General features: G+C 34.8%; 1 protein-coding gene across 3 annotated transcripts in view; it reads left to right on the top strand.

Annotated features, from left to right (window-relative positions):
* Positions 1-19,424, top strand: part of LOC149080080 (uncharacterized) — a 440,318-nt gene that overhangs the window by 144,654 nt on the left and 276,240 nt on the right. For all 3 annotated transcript variants that reach the window (XM_089239054.1, XM_089239050.1, XM_089239049.1), the window contains one exon: positions 10,988-11,124. In XM_089239054.1, coding sequence (XP_089095180.1) covers positions 10,988-11,124 — 137 coding nt within the window. The remainder of the gene's footprint in view (positions 1-10,987; positions 11,125-19,424) is intronic.

The following is a 19,424-nucleotide window of genomic DNA, read 5'->3' on the forward strand; positions in this document are numbered from 1 at the left end:
TTCCAACTAAGTAGTGGGCCTCAGAAATATCACTTTGATCAGGGATCCACGACGTTGAGACGACCATGTATAAATTTCTCATAAGAAGGAAGCTCACTGAAGTCTAGCCCTGCGTGGGCGTGAACCCAGGATAGGGCTCGATTATTGTGTAGGTTTGTTGGATCGTACCGTATTTTACGCAGACCTATTTTCCTATATTGTTCTGCTCTTGAGAGTGTGATCATCTACCTTCTCTGCATCCGTGCCTGGCCCAGGGTTCGAGAGATCGATCTTATTTATAAAATTTTTGTTCATTATGAATTTTTGTTTTGATGAAATTCAATTCAATAAGTATAAAGGGTGTCACTCGTGATGAGGGTGGGGGGGGGGCGGATAAGACAATGAAGCCACGAGAATAAAATATGATCCAATGGGGGTCATGAGCTGAAAAAGGTTGAAAAATACTGCTTTATAGACTAGGTGTATTGCGTAGTATCATGATGAAATTCTTTGGACCTGTTTAAGAAAATAAAGACAAAATTAAGGGCATTCCATGAGGGAGTGATGAGAAATATGTCTTTCAGTTACTGTGTTTTATATGCAGCAATCTGTATACTGATGCTCATACGCATGACATGAAATAACTTTTCTCTGGGAATACTCGTAATAAGCTATTCGAAAACGTATATAAAGCTTTCCACCGAACTTTGGTTCTTTTCCTTCTTTGTTTTATCTTATTCGTAATCTGTTATAAAATTTTTTTTATGAGAATCATTTTTTTCAACTCATTACCTGATCAAACCTGTCGAGAGTAGTGGCATTTTAATATTCAATAGCAATTTCCATTGAACCCTACGTGAAGCCAAGACTTTTAGAAAAAATGCGTATTAAAAAATTGTTTAATAGATCTTAAATAAATATGTGTATAAAAACAAATAGGATGGAAAGAAGGGTGCCAGGAATCGAACTGAATATTAAAAAAATATGTAATTATACACTGGGAATTTTAGAAAAAAGTATGAAAGAGAAAAAAAAACATGACATCCGGATGAATATTTTTCTACTTTGGACTCCAAACAAATTTAAATTTAAATTGAAGTCTTGACAAAATACCAATAACTCTTGTGACGTAAATTTTATTTTCATGATGTTACACAACATGATTCATCTCGCAATGGTTGATTGGGAAAGAAATATAGCCTTCTCCATAGAATTTTTCTTTTATAGTTTCTAAGATTTTTTCCTACCTCAGTATATCACTGATTATCTATTTTTTCGGGGTTTTTTCTCTTGACCAAATGTATATCAACAAGTAACAAAAAAAAAATCATTAAACTACTGTAATTTTCAGTGTAAAAATTGGTATCAGATTTCGGCTGTATCTCTGAGATTATTACAGCATTCCATTCAACTGTGTGTAATATGCTTTATGAGTGACCCATATGTGTGTGTGATATCTTTCCCATATAAATATTTCGCAGTGAGCTTTTTTTTCTCGAAACTTAACGGTGAAAAATGGTGTTGACATAATTATAGTGAGAGGCACTTTTTTTTACTTAAGGCAAATGTTTGCATGTATTCTAGAGTGAGATGTTTTTTTATGAGCTGGAGACTGAAACCAACCAGAAATACACACTGAGAATCAGAGACATATGATCGGACTGAAAGAGAAATAGAGAGGAAGTTTTACTGCTCTCTAATGTTTCCTGTGATGACACAATGTTAGAAGTGGATGACAAGCGATAAGGAAATTCTCCACAACAACCAATACTTCTAATGTCAGATCGTTTGTTAAATTAATAAAAACTTATAACCGGAATGTGAAAATTCTGAAAACGTTTATCTCCATACAACAATATTACATAACTGCAGATGGTGAACTTTACGGTTCATTTATTAAACTAAAACGTGCTAGTTATCGACAGAAAATTCTTCGAGCATTCACGAAATGATGCTTAGGTATATTTATAACTAAAAAAATCAACTCACCTCGATTAAAAAAAAAATTACTAAGACTTCACCTATGTTGGTTAAAATGAAGTGTTAGAACTAATTTTATAACGTTTTCGTCAAATGACACAAAAATTCTCGAATCATGGAAATGATAACAATTTGAATGTCAACATTTAAACTATGTAAAAAACTTGAAGTTTCAAGCGAGAAATAATTACACAACAGCCCTTTTTAGTCGCAGCAAATTATAAAGAAAAGGTTTTGACGAAAGAGCGAAACGAAAACTTATTTATGGTGAACTGTCAAGAAACGTGAAACAGATAATGTCGAAATAAAAGTGAAACATGCCCGGTGCGTTGAAATACCGTGATTTGCATCTTGAAAAGGAATAGGTGACAGACGAAATTGCTTACGAATTTCTTCTTAGGAAAAAGGTGCGCCACTTGAATTAATGTGTTTTTCGGGATTTGTTCGTGTTTGTGGGAGGAGGCATCCAATGAATTCACAACTTTGGAATAGTTTTCTAATCGCTCTTATAAACATTCATCTCGTGCTTTACTTTTTTTTAGCTTTGAATATTTTTGTGACTTGCTTAACGCATCATTCAAATAAGCGGGAATTCACTTTTTTCGCTCTTTTTGCGGAAACTCTGTTCTATATTTTTTTTATTGATGATTGAATCAATGAAGGGAACACGATGCGTTTTATAAAATCTAATGGAAGACGTTTAATTTGAAACTGGTTTAAAAAGGCTTTTTAATTTGTTTTCTTGATCTCATCCCGATTCGGAGAAACTGGAATCGCAAATTCCAATGTATTAGTGAAAATAATTGGTGCATAGATGCACTGAAAAGGAAGTATTGGTAACACATACATTTGAAGAGGTTAAAGTCAGAGTGGTGTAAGTAGATTAATCCTAATTTTGACAAAAGGATGGTTTTCCTAGAATTGTTGCAATAGAGTCCCTTGTAAAAAGTTTTATGATTTCACAATCCACGGGGCAAGCTATTGGAGCTGAGACTTAGTACATTTTTGTCTCTCAACAGTTCAGCACTTTTAGATTACGTTTCTTGAGTTAAGTCAAAATTGTTGAAAATGTGGCCTACACCACTTTATCTTTAACCCCCTCATATATTAAAACTATTTATTGACTCACCTGATTGTGACATTTTTTAACGTTATCTCCAGGCATATTTATGCTTCTTCGCCACAACTATAAGATACTGAGCATCAGTGGCCAAACTGTTTTTATGGATTCGTCTGAAGGAGCACTATACTGCTGATATGAATAGGATGATTAATAAAAAGCATTATTATAAACATGAAGATTATTAAAAAAAATGTTCAGGTAATGAAGGGGTTCTCAAACGCGGCTTCTTTGCCATAGCCATCACTTAGCCGTAGCTTCCAACAAGAAAAGAAACTCTTCAAAATACTGAAAGGACATGCGTCAATACTGCCATCTTGACGTGACAACCCCGACAAAGGTTGGTTGGTGACGCTCCTAGAGTTGGTGTCGCAACATGCACTTTGAGAATCACTGCTTTTATTGTGCTTATGTGAGATGTTAGGGTTTCAGAAATGATCTACATATTTTATGCATTACAGAAAAGCTCACGCGCAAATAATTGCTAGGACTATTGAAAATTTGGCATATACAATATACACTGTATATTGACATTTTTCATCGGCGGGAAAGTTGTTAACAAGTGGTTCCCGTCAAGATTTACAGAAATCTGAAGCATTGTAATTAAAGTTAACACAGTGTCAGGTCAGGTTACTGAATTCTGAATAGTCATTCTGTCCGTGATATTTATATTAAGATTTTCAGGGTTAAAAGTTGTCGAAAGGCAAACACTCACTAGATTCAACGGTTATCTATCTGAAAAATACGTATTCAAAGTACTTCTAGCAAGTTTCATTCCTTTTTTTTCCCAGTTTTGATACCGAAAAGCGTCTATTCACGTTAACGTGGTTCCACGTGGAATGGATGTGGAACTATTACTTTTTATTTTTGCTGTCACATTAAAATTTTCATTCATTATATGAAAACTCGTAAGAAGGCGAATTTTGTTTCCAAGGTCATTCTCCTTTTGCTTTATTTTTCTATTCACAGAACTTGGAGTCAAGTTCATTCTCGAGAAATCTGTTTTGTGTGTACAGTGACCTCACATAAGTTTTCACAACGCGATTTCCAGAACAAGAAAAGGTGTCGTTTTACGTGTTTGCTGCTTACAGTATATATATATTAAGATTATTTCTTTTTGCGTAGTTTTCCGAACTTTCTGTTCTAGGACTGGTGAAAGACTGGGAAGGGTCATTTGCAATTCATAAGAGGACGGGATCTCGCGACTTGATGAGTGGGTACATGTATGTCTTCCACGTTGTATGTATGCCTTCATAATTCAGCATCTACAACATACGTACTCGCGGCAGAGTAAAATTCTCCTATCTCTTCACTGCATTCACTGAAAGTATGAAAGGAGTGAAAATTAAGAAAAGACATATATGGAAGCATAAATTAGCATTGCTATGCGGAAGATGAAAGGACTATTCTTTCTATTTTCACTTCTTTTTTTTTTTTTTACATGACACAGTTTCTTTACCTGAAGTTTTCTTATGCGAGACTTTTCATAAACTGGAAAATCTTGAAAAGGGTTTTCAGAGTAGGGAAGGCATCCGTTCTACTGAATAATTATATTCGTTCAAAAGATTATTATTGCCATTAAAAAGATGCAAAATGATATCCCTGATCATTGAAATATCTTTTTAAAAAATTAATATATATAGTTTTTATTTTTTCATTTTTAGTGTTGTGTTAAAGTAGCAAGTTACTGTATATCACGCTCCCTATGCGTCAGTAATGAATATAAATTTATCCGACGATAAAGTTTATCTTGACTACACGTAAAATCTATTAAAAGCTGCTATAATATATGAGTTAACAGGGTTGGTCAATTTTTTTTCCCATTCATCCGAAATACACTCTATTTGTTCAATATGTAGCAAGTCCCTTAAAGCAAGTGCAAGTCTCTTTTCTTTACTATATCTTCGGAAATTCGAGGTTTAAAAAGGCGAAAGCATTTTATTTCCGGACTTTCTTCCGCTTTCAAAGTCTGACATTGGAAAAATCCGAATCCCTCCTTGTACTCGTTTTCAAGTCTGTTGAATGGGTGCACTCGGCTATCGCAACAGATATTGGAATTTCACAGCTGACATACCTAACCGAATAATGTGGCTCGAGCTGCTCTCCACACCATTAATAAAATACAATTAATTGTTGCTTACCATCCCGAGTTACATTTATGTGACGTGGGAAAAGCTCTAATTTTTGGTTGCGTTCCAGAAATCTGATTAAGTCTTGTTTTAAGTTATGAGAGCTTCGGCTGAATGAACAACTCAGAAATCAGGTACAATTAGACAGTAGCTACTAAAAAGACCATTAAGTTATCTTCTGTTATCATAAAACATGCAAATTAGAATAGTTGCAATTGCGGAAATGAAAAAAAAAACCCAATTAAATATAGGCCGCATTTTATGTGTTGTATTTATTAGCCGACACGTTTTATCATGGAGATTGCGTTTTCACTCATTTTTATTTACCGTAAAAACGGCTATTTCGGCCCAAAAATTCACCTTCCAGTAAACCCAATATTATTACTACTTTTAAGTTCTGTTAACATGAGTGATGAAAAAATCCTGTGCAATCATAGCATAAAAAAAACCACCACTGTTGATCTCTAGTTCTAGTCGACCATTCGTGAACTACATGATGGACTCAGGTGCCTTGTTCAGTACTGCTACTTAGCAAAAACTACAAAAACTAGTTCCGAAAATTTTTTCTACTGTAATTAGTGTACGTGTTATTATTTTATCGTTTTCAGCCAAAGGACGTGTCCCAGGACCAAAGTAGCCCACGTTTACGGTACTTATTATTATTTTCCATAGGAAACCACCAAATACGTTATCGCAGGTTTTCTGCCGCTAACACGATAAAGTTCCTTGAAACAGCATATGGGCATTTTATATGCGTCTACCATTCTGGTCCCCCAATGCGCCTGTACCTACATAAACCTTCCCAAATGACTTTTTTGGTAGGGCCGTATACCTTGCATATTCGAAAGTTCGAAAGCTACTACATAAAGCACGATATTTTCTCTTTCTCCGACTCGACTACCTTCTAGACTGTTTGAAAAGCCTCAGTGCACCATGAAAGTCGTTGAATCATCTGCAGAGCGAAAGTAACTGTACGGGACGAGCAAGAGTAGTGGTAGTAGAGTAAGAGCAATGGCTAGAAGATATGGGAATAAGCTTCCTTTTTAGGAAGGATCACGAAACAGTTGGAGCGGAACACAACTTGGTTCTTGACCATTATGATGACCGTGTAATTCAGTCCGTCTGCCGGTATTTGATGATAGGGAATAACCGTTCTCTCTTTTCTATCTCCCTCTCTAGAAACTCATTGCTCTTGGCATATATCCTCAGAGTTTTTTTCCTGAATCTTGTGAGTCAGCCTTTGAGATTGACGTAGGCTACTCCTTTTGTGATTTCCATTCCCTTTTTCCCGTACGAATGTCTTTTATTTTTCATTAAATGGTGATAACACCAACGCATTTTAAAACGGTTCCGCCAAAAAAAAGAATGAATTTGAAGCGCTTGCGGCAAGAAAGAGTTCTCTCCATTTTCAGCACTTTTGGGAAATAAAAAAAAGTTCTAAATTTTCAAATTTTAAATTTTCGTCAAAAGTATTTTTCCAATTATAGGCACCTATGCATGGTTTACCACCAATAACATCCAAACCACCTATTATGTGACGCAAATGTGAATTTTTGCATTTTCGAGCTATCTACTACCTATTGTCCCAAACAAAAATTAAAATTTTTAAAAACCATCCAATTTTTAAGAGAGAGAGAGACTAAACAATAAAAAAATAATGATACTGCCCGGTCGTGGGTTACCAAACTTGACATTCAAGTTCGATTCAAGTAGGCCTATCTGAAAAAGAAATCGAATGAAACGTTGCCACATTCTGCTTGTTTTAAAGAAAAACTGCTGCATCGTTTTCACACCAAGTTTTCAAGGGAGATATTTTTTTCGTATGTTGGCATTTCGGTTGTGGTGTGAAGATCTAGCTGGATAGTTCAGAATGTGGTTGAAAAATTTCTGCCGGGTTTCCTCGGGTATTCGGTAATCTTCCCCCATTCTAACAGAAGAGAGATTTTTTAAACAAGTAAGGAACTCAACTCAAAAGTAACACAAATACAGCTGCTCCCTTATTGCTGCAAACCCTTCAATTGTATTTAACCTATTCATTTTAGAATGTAATCAAGCACATATTTTTCTCTAAACAACTGAAGTTCATTTGAGATGAAGTAATTTTTTTAAATGTAGAAACAAGAAGATTTTTTTCTAGTTTTTTGGAAAGGGAACTATTGGAAATTTAAATGAACTTGGATCTCTTATCAGGCTTCACGAATTGTGATATCGGTTAACATTATTTTCAAACCTGAATAAGAGATGAAAAATGTACGGAATATTTTTTCATTCCTAATAATTATGTTTTCACCGCATATGTTTGTGGGAGGAAGCATTATTAATAATATGAAAATGAAATATTGAAGGTGATTGGACTAACTTTTCATAAGCATTTCTATGGCGTAATGAGTAAAATTAATTCGTACTCTTGAACCTCACTTATCTAAACAACCAGACACGCTGAGAGATGCCTAGTGAAAATGCATACAGAGAAAAAGCAGAGAAATAATGAGAAGTAAATGTTTATAAAATTAAAAGAAATATTGCCTTGTTATTTAATTTCAAATCAACTGCTTCATCTTAATGAATTTACCAGTCCAAATAAGTTGGAATTGGAAGTTTTTGTTTTCACCGCAGAAATTGCATGTAGGAAGGGTCTTTTGGATAGAGTTCTCTCTCTTAATTCAATTCCTATCTGGTCGTTTATGTAGTTTTGCGGAAAAATTCTGAGTAATAAAAAGGGTTTGCTTGATTGTCTTTCCTAATTAATTGAATGTATTCAGTTATTTGGAAATTTTTTTAATGAAAAAAGACAAACAGTGTATATACTTATGAGTAAAAAACGTCCTGTTGATCGTTCTAGTCATGTCTTTGGAACAAAAGTAGTATTTGCTGCATGAATAGGAAAAGAAATATAAAAAAAATGGATTTCAGTAAATTTTATAACTGTTTGATTTTTATAAAAGTGTCCAGTAACATTTCCCAATTGGAATTCATTTTTTCCCCCAGGTTATGCTTGTGGGTGTGTATACATATTTTATTTTGTTATTTTTCCCCCGTCTTCACTGTTTATAGGAGGCCTAGAATTTAAGAAAATTAAAAACTTGGCGATGGAGGGAGGACAACAACGAAGAAGATTTTCACGTCTCTTTTTGTCATAGACAAGCAAACAACTCTGAGGTCCTAAATAAATAGAGAGAGACAGAGAGCGAGAGACTCAAGTTTTCAAGCCCCGTGGGTGTGGGCAAGTTGAAGGAGAAAAGAGGCAATCAAAAATTAATTAAATCAAGCCATGCGCCTTGCCTTTCATTAGGCCGGAGGAGCTCAAATAAGTTGATTAAAACCACCTGCGATTACACGAACCCTGCCGCCTAATTATAAGAACGGCTCTTACTAAAAGCAAATTTTTGTTGAGCTTTCTTGAATGTGGACGAAAAACGAAATATATATAATAGATCGGGTTTGTTTTTTCAAGACTTACTTTAATTCGTAAAAGGGATCTCCAGAATATTGAAACTCATTCAGCGAGATGTAATACGCTTCTCAAAATATTGTTTTTAAGGTATCGCTATGCTGTAAATTGCAAAAAAAATCAACTCGGTGATATCCAGTTCCTTTAAATGAGAATGCTATACGTAACCAAGAAATTGAAAAAAGGGCCTCCTTGTGTGAACATTATCTACATCAGAAATCTACGAAAGGATCATTCATCGATTAAATGTTTTCAATACTTTTGTATCTCGATTAGAAATCGCACAAGATCGGAATGAAACCTGAATCGCAACGAAAGCCTGATTCCCGTCCCCCCCCAACCAAAAAGAGACGTACATATACCAGCAATTTTTCTGAAAGGGCTTCTGTTAGGTGGAAAGAGTAAAGCGTTTATGCAACCTAAAATGCACTGAGAGATTTGGTTTGGGCTCAGAGGTAGAAGAGTCAGAGAAGTGTTGCTGTTACTGATGCCCCCTTTTTTACTCTCTCTCTCTCTCTCTCTTTCTTTCCTTGCTGAGTCCCTGTTTTAATCCGCCCAAGATAACAAGTCTCTAAAGGTATCAAAAGACGGATGATGCCTGACGAATCATGAGAAAGTCATGGGGTTACAGAAGTCATCTCTTCTTCTTCTCAGCGAGTCATCTCCGAGAGTGTTGAAGACGGTGGGCGGCCACGTCAAAGAAAGCAGCTGCGAAACGTGACATAGCTTGTTAAACTGAAAACGCCAGTGGAAAAAAAAGAACATGCACGCACTTACACACAACAAAAATCACACAGAAAGAGAGCAAAAAACTATCCTCATCTCATCGGCCTCCTTAAAAGAAAAAAAAATTGTGGATAAGAAAAATAAAATATAGAATACAGTAGGGGAAATCTTCCGAACTTGGCGGCTAAAGTAGATGTTCTTTTCTTTTTTCGCTTTTCTGGATGTTTCCCTGATTTTCTGTAACTGTTTACCCCAGTGTCGAGATTTACGTTACTCCTTTCTAACTTTTCCCAGCGTTTGCTATGTGTGTTTTTTTCATAAGGATGATGATGGTTTTCTTCACCTTTTGTATTTTTGTTATTGTTGTTTTGATTCTGTCTTATATGTATATTCTATTTTCTTTTATTTCACCACCTCGTCTTGTTATTTTCTCGGGTTTACTCGAGAGTTGAATTTCCCCGTGGAAGCGCTAATTTCTCAAGGATTTCATACACTGTGATTTGGTATGTAAGTTGCCGCCACCGAGGATAGATGATGTTCTCCAGGCAGGAAAGAAGATTTATCCTGGGCTCTTTTTTACTTTTTTTTTTGTTCTGTTTTACGTTACGGTAAATATTTTAAAGTGTTTTATTCGAAACAATACTTTCAAAAAAATTTAAAAAGTTTTCCTAACAAGCTTTTGTTTACATTGAAATATTTTTCCTAATCATTGTCTATTGATATTCGCACGAATTATTCGAAATATGAGTACTTCATGCAACTTACGTATTGAAACCGTATTTTTATAAAAATACTGAATTTTATTAAATTATTTGAACATCCTGTTCTTTGAACCCAGAAATGAAATAATACAAATTCGGTACTCGATATTTTGATGTCTGGCTTGTAGGGCAACCTAATCTTTGTAGGTCTTCTTTGGTCATTCGAATTAAACGACTCTTTCTGAAATGCTGTTTTATTGCAATTTTTTATTTCATTTTGCCTTCTAAAGCTGCATCGAATGATATTTGTAGTTACTGCAATGTTAAAGAATGTGGAACTGGGGAACGTATTTTCGTCCGATGCCCATCATTTCATTTCGGCAGAAACATTTTCTTCGAACAAGTTTTTGTGGAGATTTTAAAAAAATTAACTCAATGGAAGAAATTGGAGTAATTTTAAGATCAATCATGTTTTTCTGTCTCGTTGTGATGTACGTATTGCTACCTCTGTGTGCGATCCGGTTTCAATCAGTGCATTTAAAAAGTTCAAAATTCGGTTATCAATTTCAAATTGAGTTTTTCATAAACACGGCATAAATATTTTGTTCACCGTAACTCACTAAACACTTAATTAGGTTAAAAAAAAATTTAAAAAAGTTCATTAAAATTATTAAATTAGTTCTATGATATATCGATTATATCTGTTTTATACAAACTCATAGATATATTGTATTATTAAGATAATTTGGATATCGCCTTCGGATATGAGAGTTGAAATGTATCTTTCTTTTTATTTCACTCTGACATCGTGCCAGATCTTACATGACCAAGTGTATAACACACAAAAAAGTGTTTCTTTTCCGTTGGTTGTGATGTTGTTTCTTCACGTGTCTTATTGCAGGGCTGTTGCGACCGGGAGAAGAAGATGAGCGTGCTACTCCTCCTTCGGATTGTGGAGATGGAGCGAGGGAGTATGCCGCTGCCAAGTCAGTGGAAATGGACTGCCAAGATGTCAGCCAGCTAAGGAAGATGTATCAGGTAAGACGCGGCTGATTGCACTTTTTTCACATATTCTCTTTCTTCTTATGCCACGTGAACAACGTGCTTGTTCCGTCGATTGCCTCTGTTAAAAACAACATTTCACTACGTTTCACGCCGCACGGCCACAACCAGTCTAAAAATAGCGAGAATACTCATTTCTATAGTTTGATTTTGTTTTAAATTATTAATGATAATTCGTAGCAGTGATTTCATTCTTCGTCCTTCTTTGTGTACAGTTTGTGTTGGTGTGTGCGTGCGCGCGCGCGTGCATTTTTTTTTTTTTTTTGAGTGAGACTTGGATATGATTATTTTTTGACATCAGTGCTAATATATGGATGAGCACGTCGCCATTTTCCAATTACAGTTCAAAATAATGGTAGACATCACTACACTTAAAAACATTTCACTTAACGTGCATACGCATTCTGAATCTCATAATAACTGAAATCCCAAGAGAATTTTATGTTTTAAGGTAGAATTCATGATGACAGCCAACCAACCACGTTCCATGCAATACAACACCAAATAATATCTACTGTCAACGTTGCCTGAGATATTAACGAGAGTTACTCAAAATACATATTATGATTGATGCAACGGAAGCAGGCATTTGTTGAAATGAAAAAAAAGCATTTGAGAAATCGTGACGATAAAAGAAAATACAAAATCAGTGGAAATAAATTCACGCTTTACAAAACTAGTTTTATGAACACTCTTAGTATTAATCAAAATTATCTAAATAATACCGGAAATTAATTAATTGATGCAACACACATAGGTAACTATTAATAGGATCTAAAACTTTTCTAAAAACTTACATGTTACTTGAACTTGTTTCTTAACATGTTGCTTAAACACGTTACTTAAACTTGCATGGATGCTTACATTTCTTACCTGTTACCGATTTCGAAATTCAGTTGAGGGTCCTTTTAGCAGTAATATGTCTTAAGATCAACCGTAAAAGGTTTGGAAACTATTGCTAATGCACCGTATATTTCTGCGTAGAAGCCGTAGGTTAGAACTTAATTAATAATGAAATTGTAAGAGGTGTGTGTAACGGGTTGTTTTTTTTGGTCACATCTTTGCAGAAAAATTTTCAATTTCTGCTCACATCTACATAAGCACCATATATAAATGTTTAAAAACTTTTTTTTTTCACAAATTAGTTTTGTGAAAGCAGCGGTATAGATGAATAATCCATGGTAAGAAATTCGAATCTTTTTTAAAGATATGATCCACGGATTATACGCACAAAAAATATGAGGTATATTACATAACAGAAAAAAAGTTATTTTAGAAAAACAATAACCAGTATCGGATAACTGTTCCTATTAACATGGTAAATTCTGCGAAGGTCATTCGTTCACACTAGGGCTGGTCCGGTTAATCGATCAACTGTTAATCACAGTTAGAAATTTTAGTTGAATCGACTCGATCAAAATTTGATTGAAAGTTTTATCAAAAGTTATATTATAAACTTGATTTATTTGACTAAACCCCAATTAAATGTCTTAAAAATTGTGTTCCTATACAAAATATTTCCGATAAGTCAGGGCCGGAACTAGAGGGGGCAATTGACCTGGGCCGCAAAATTTAGTGGGGCGGCAAGTTTAGATGGGAACAAAAAATACCGATATAAAGTTATCGAATTTTAAAGTTGTGGGGGCAGCAAAATAATGCTTACCCCGGGTCACTGAATCATGTTTGCCGCGGGAGGCAAAAATCCTGGTTACGGCCCTGGATAAATGACTGTATTTAAAAATATTTGAATCAATATTTTGATCAAATTCTTCGACATGAGGAAACACAAGTTGATTAAACGAAAAATAGTGATGGTTTCTAAAATTATTGATTAAAAAGAAAAAACGACGAGATCCAAGTTAAGGAACTTCACGATTATGACAAGCATGTTCTGCATGTATATCGTCCCTTCTATACCAGAGACGAATGTGCAAATTTTCATTTTTATGTTTATCAGCTGGATGGATCACTTATTTCGCTATCTACGGTTTTTTTTTCGAGAAATGTTACCGTGTATCGCAGGACCGTAACTAGGATTTTTTCCGCCGTAGGCAAACATGATTCGACCGCCCCCACAACTTTAAAATTCGATAATTTTATAACGGTGTTCTTTGTTTCCACCTGAAATTGTCGCCCCCTAAATTTTGCCACACGGGGCAATTTCCCTCCTGCTCCTTCCCTTTCCCCCCCCCACCCCCAGTTGCGGCCCTGGTGTATCTATCCCCTACTGAAACACATTTCACAAAACATCTTAGGAAAACAACTTTCATAGAGTTTCATCATCTTTCATCTGTGCAAATGAAAGTTCATCAACTTTCATTTGCACATTCATGTTTCTGGCAAAGGGAGACGATGTTAAATAGCTTCAAGTGGGCGCGGCTTTTATTTCTTATTATATTTCTGTATATGTGTTTACATCCATTTAGTAGAGAGATGCGTGAAAAATGAATAGAATATATTTTTATAGCATCAATTGGTATTGATTGTATAGTTGCCACAACCTACGTTTGCTATGAATGAATAGCATTTGAAAATATTCTATTAAAATTCGATTAATCGGTCAACTAATCTATTAAAATATTTTGATTAATCAGTTAGAATGTTTAATCGATTTCCAGCCCTAGTTCACACTTGATCCTGTCACCAGATTTCATCGAATTTTTGAAGAGTTCTAGTAGAAATCGCGGAATCTATACATATAAAATAACATATCCTAAAACCATTTCATTGACTGACTGATTCATCATCACCGAGCCAAAACCGTTGAAGCTATAAATATGAAATTTGGCCAGTAGTTTTATTTTATAATGTAGAGACTCACTAAGAAGGTTTTTTCAAAGTCCAACCCAATAAAGGTGCTATAAGGAGGTTCAAAAGTTGTATGGGACAACATCACCTAGTCAAAACCACTGAAGCTATGAACATAAAATTTGGCCAGTAGTTTCATATTTTAATGTCGACTCACTAAGAAGAGAGATTTCTAAAAATTGACCCCTCCCCCCCAAAGGAGTGATAAGGGGTTCAACGTTTTTTTAAATAATCAAGTAATCAGCACGTATTCTCAAGAGATCGTTACGATCTGCCCAGGGAATTTGTTTAAGTGGAAAAACTCTAAACCTATAAATATGAAACTTGGTCAGTTGTTTTTTATAATGTAGAGACTCACTGTGAGAAGGTATTTTCCAAATTAAGCCCCCTAAAAGGGGTCTTACGGAAGAATTTTCAGATTACCAAACCAAATAGGGGAAACCAAAGATTTTGTCAAATATAACCAAGTTGTTACAAGCGATGTTGATATTTTCAAGATGTTTTTAAACAAAAAACATAATCACATGCCATCAAATATGTGTATGAAGTTGTTTTTATAGTTACAAACATATTCAATAAACGAATTTTATGAATAAAGCAACTCACTGTCATTCCTGATTCCAGTAAAAGTGATGAATCAAAGTAAGCTTCGTTAAAAAACGGTAGACTGTGAAATCTTGATATAACGATACTCTGCGGACCAAGATAAAATATCGTTGTAGAGGGATTATCGTTACATCAAGAAGTAAGCAATACCATCTTTGATCATTTTTTCGTTTTTGTCGCACCTCGGTCATTTTCTGCACACGACGGCTAATTAGACCGGGACCTACAATTATTCCGAACGGAATTAAATAAATAAACATTGATGTTTCCTTCCAAAATGACGTTTTCAACGTAGTCGGATACTTTAAGTGGCCAACAACACATTTCCAGATAATTTGAGTGACCTGTGGCACATTCCCAGACTATTTAAGTGACCTTCGACACATTTACACATCGCTTATGAAGCTCGTGACACGTTTTTAAACCAATGAAAAGGCACGCACTCTTAAGGTTGAGCACCTGCGATTTAACGTAAACTCTTTCTAAAAATCATAAACGATTAAATTTAAATATATATTTTGTTATATAAATTGCGTTTTTGAAGGGAAAAAAATTGAAGTAAGCATTGAATTCAAGATCAAATAATAATTTAAACATATCCCATAAACTCGTGTATTATAAATCGATAATTTTTTTTTTATCAAAAACAAAATTATCGGGGTATAGATATCGATAACAGAAACGAAGGGGAGTGAGGAAACAAGCCACTGAAATCAACGCCGGAATAAACTTGAAGAGCATTTTAGACGCTAAGGTGGTTGGTGCAGGCAAATTTTCCAAAAAAACACATCTTCGAATTTTTCAATTTTCAAATGCTATGAAATTTTCTGCAGCTAACTGTGCTCAAGTTTTGTTCTACCCTGTACTAAAAATATTTTTAAAATATGTTAATGTAAACTGCTGGAAAAGGCATTGCACATGCTAATGTTTTCCACACTGAAATGCTCGAGAAAAATTCGAGAAAAATAGCCAATGATTAAATCCTAAATGTTCGTGTTAAATTGTATAAAAATGTCCATGGTGTTTGAGAAAAAAATAATTGAGTGCCTAAAGTGAATAGAAAAATTTTAAATGTTCCTAAAAAAAAGGAGAGATTTTTCCCATAGGAAAGTATGGGAAAAGCCAAGATAGTGCACCAACCAGTTTAATAAACGCGTAATATGCCGTTACAGAAAAAACTAGAGTAAAATAAAACTTCGTAAAAAAAGGAAAAAGGAATTCAGGGAGAAAATAAACGGATAAAATGAGTGGCCCGCGGCACATTCTCAGATCACTTAGGTGGCCCGCGACACGTTTTTAAGCCCATGAAGTGAAGCGGGAGCGTTAGTCCAGGTCGATAACATATTGGCCTGAAGTACTAAAAGATATTTAGAGATGCTTGTTGCGAATTCAATACCAGATTCGTCCTCGTCAGAAACTTTTGTGACGCTGGGGTACAACAGAAATGGTGACAACATGACTACAGAAAATGATTGCTACCGCAAAAAGTCCCAAAACGAGGGGGTTAGCGCACCAACCTCTCGGTGAATATAAAAAAAGGGCCAGATGTGGAACACTGCTGGTCGGAATTAGCAATAAATTGTAGGCCCCGGTCTAACACAAACTCTTTCTAATCATAAACGATTAAATTTAAATACATCCGACGCCGCTTAATGTGATCACATCGGAACTCAATGTTTCTGATAACCGAATGGTAATTTTATTTGAAAAAGTCCCATTTCCAAGTAAGCTGATCATACGGGTGGTCCGCGTGTGGTAAATGGATATTAGTCAAACGGGACAACTGCTTTTCTCTCCCACATAATTGGTTGCAAAATGTTCAATTGTTCCTGCATTTTTGTTATTCAGCCATTACAAGGCGTTAAAAAATTAAACTGTCTAATATATAGTGACGGATCTTATAGTGTAATCTTATAGTGACGTAATCTTATAGTGACTTATAGTTATACGTAATCTTATAGTGACGGACTCGCGATGCGAGGATCCGGGTTCGAACCCCACAGTGGTGGTCGGCTGAAGTTGGTTTTCTGTGGTTCCCAACTTCAAGGCGCAAATGCGAGCCGATCTCCCCGTTAAAAAGTCTCGCCACAGAGAGCAACAGTCCTACAACCATAAATCATTCAATCATAACACTTCACTCATAGTTAGAAAAACTAGTGGCAGATGGCAGCACTACACATAACAAGCATTACAGAGAAACAACAAAACTTCACGTCAGGTTTCACTACACGCACACGCACATTCCCGCATGTACCGATTCGTTGGGGGGTTCCGGGGGGGGGGTGGTGTAGTAGTAAAAGGTAGGGCCTCCAAAAAATGGCTCGGGGATCCATGATGTTCTTAAGTCAGCCACCTCGTTGGGCAATTTGCCTGTTGTGGCGTTGTATTTGTATTTGTATTTGTATTTGTATATATCACGAATTACGATTTCTTCCAGAAATATGCAATACGTTTCATAGATCCCTGTCGAAAGTCTCTCGAAAAAAGGAATTTCAATCCGGTCAACTAAAGAAACTAATGAAGAACTGAAGGGGAAATAATTTTTTTTTTCCGTCACACAATTTTCTTCACTATAGGAAGGCAATCGCAAAATCAGCTCCATACGTGCATGGATTACAGCGAATACCACGGACTGATTACGACATTGAGTGCGGGAATGTTTGTAAGCGGCGGGGTGGGGGAAGAACACCCTGTCACCCACATAGCTGAATAACGATAACTTACGGAAAAAAATAAGTTTTTTAAATCTCGACTTATCCTTGATAACTTTATCCAAAGCCCCTAAAACAAAAAATGATTGTTTTTTACCCTGTTGTGATATTGGTCCCCGTTTCGTTCTTTGCAATAATGATAACAATACCCAATGATAATATCATAATCAGTGGTTTTATATAAATAATAAATTACGTCTTTGGAGAAAAAAAAAATTAAAATATCCCTTTCAAGATCAAATAATAATTTAAACATATCCTATAACACGTGGGTATATAAACCGATAATTTTTTAGGGGAAAAAATAATCGGGGGTATAGATATCGATAACGAAAAGAAAGGAGAGAGAGAGAGAGAGGGAACAAGCCGCTGAAATCAGCGCCGGACTAAACTTCAAGTAAAGAGCATTTGAGACGTTAATAGGCGCGTAATATGCCGTTACAGGAAAATAAAAAAATAGAATAAAATAAAACTTTTGAAGAAAAAGAGATGATGAAGAGCAAAAAAAAAAAAAAAATAATTCGTAAAAAAAAAAAAACGGGAAAAAGTAATGGAGAAAATAAGCAGGGGGGAATAAAAACGTATAAAAAACGTTCCGTTAGGGAGGGAGAAAAAAAAATTAAATTTTTTTTTTCAGTTTTTCTTTCATTTTCATCCTCTTGTTGGCTAAATAGTTTTTCATCCTCTGTGCTCTTCATTTTGTAGTTTTATTTTATTCTATTTTTCTCCAAATTTTTTTTTTTTTTTTTTTTTTTGAGAGGCTCTCGTTCACATTTTTTCTTATTTATCTATTATTTTCTTTTATTTTGAAGAAAAAAAATATAAAATAAAGAAAAAAAAAAGTTCTTATCTCAATTTGATTTCTTTCGACCGGTCGTGTGCGGTTTTTGCAAAAAGATTATAAAGAGTGTCTTCGCTCATTCATTTGGAAGCGAATTTACAAACCGAAAGGAGAGGGGGGAAAAAATGAATGACTGGGAATGAAAAAAAAAATGAAAAAAATATATATATATTATAATAATAATGAAAAAAAAAGGTAAATTGAGGGCAACTGGGGAGTCAAAACAATATTTTTTTATCCTCTCAAGGCCAAAGGTATTTAAAAAATATATTTTTTTTAAAAAAAAGTTTTTTTTTTTAAACAGAAAGAAAGAAATCCGTGAGGGGAGAGGATGAAAAACGAAAATTCTCCGGGATACGACGTTTTTTTTCCCTACTCTCCTTTTTCTTCTCAAGAAACTGATTCTTCCGGAAAGTTATAAGTGATGGCCTTTGATGTATTATATGTTGAACTAAGTGTCATCTGTGGCAGTGACGGGGTTAATAATCGACCTTAGTAGATTTACCCTTTCAAAGCCCAATTTTTAGTCATGATGTTTTAATCATATTTTTCGGAGATCAGGGTAAGTTCAGCGAGGGCGTTTATGTACAGTATAAATGAAAATATATCTGTGTTTGGTTTTTAAAATTCATTAAGGTGACTTCCTACTGTGCATGAGTTCTCATTTGTATTTATCATACAATCGGACTCGTCTATAACGAACACGGATATTACGAACTTTTACATGTAATGAAGTTTTTCTGTGTTCCGTGAGTTTCGTATCCCTTATCTATGCTATTTTGATTGCTTATCAGTTATAGCGAACACCGATTTCAGCAAAGTACGCTTATAACGAATTTTCGACTGATTTTCAAACATGGAATTGAAACGAATTTCTTTGTAATCTTATTTAAATCATTCTATCTGTAAATTTACCTTTTTACAACTGATAATGCCTCTTTTCTTTCGTAGAAGACATTATTCTACCAGAGCTATTTTGATACTGTAAAAATCCTATTTTGCTACTTTTTTTCTCATTTTCTCAATTAAATCCTATTTTGTTTGTAGAAAACCTCATTGGGGAAGAAAATATTCAGGATATTTATTCCCAAGAATCTTAACGTATAACTTAATGTATAACGTATCTTGTTATAAGCGTCGCATGGACGTATCCGCCACAGTGAGAAAAAGTAGCGAAATATATTTGTGAGCTTAATCCTTTATTTGCCACCACATTATGAAAAAATGAACTAATTATCATACAAAATTTTTGGTAGGTCATTTTAGTTCCAATTAAAGCCTAAAAACAAACAAAAAGTTTAATCATTAAG

The sequence above is a fragment of the Pholcus phalangioides genome, unplaced genomic scaffold (genome assembly GCF_987345545.1).
Source record: "Pholcus phalangioides strain wild (caught in Gottingen) unplaced genomic scaffold, Ppha-v1.0 ptg000011l_1, whole genome shotgun sequence".
In the NCBI taxonomy this organism is placed as follows: Eukaryota; Metazoa; Arthropoda; class Arachnida; order Araneae; family Pholcidae; genus Pholcus; species Pholcus phalangioides.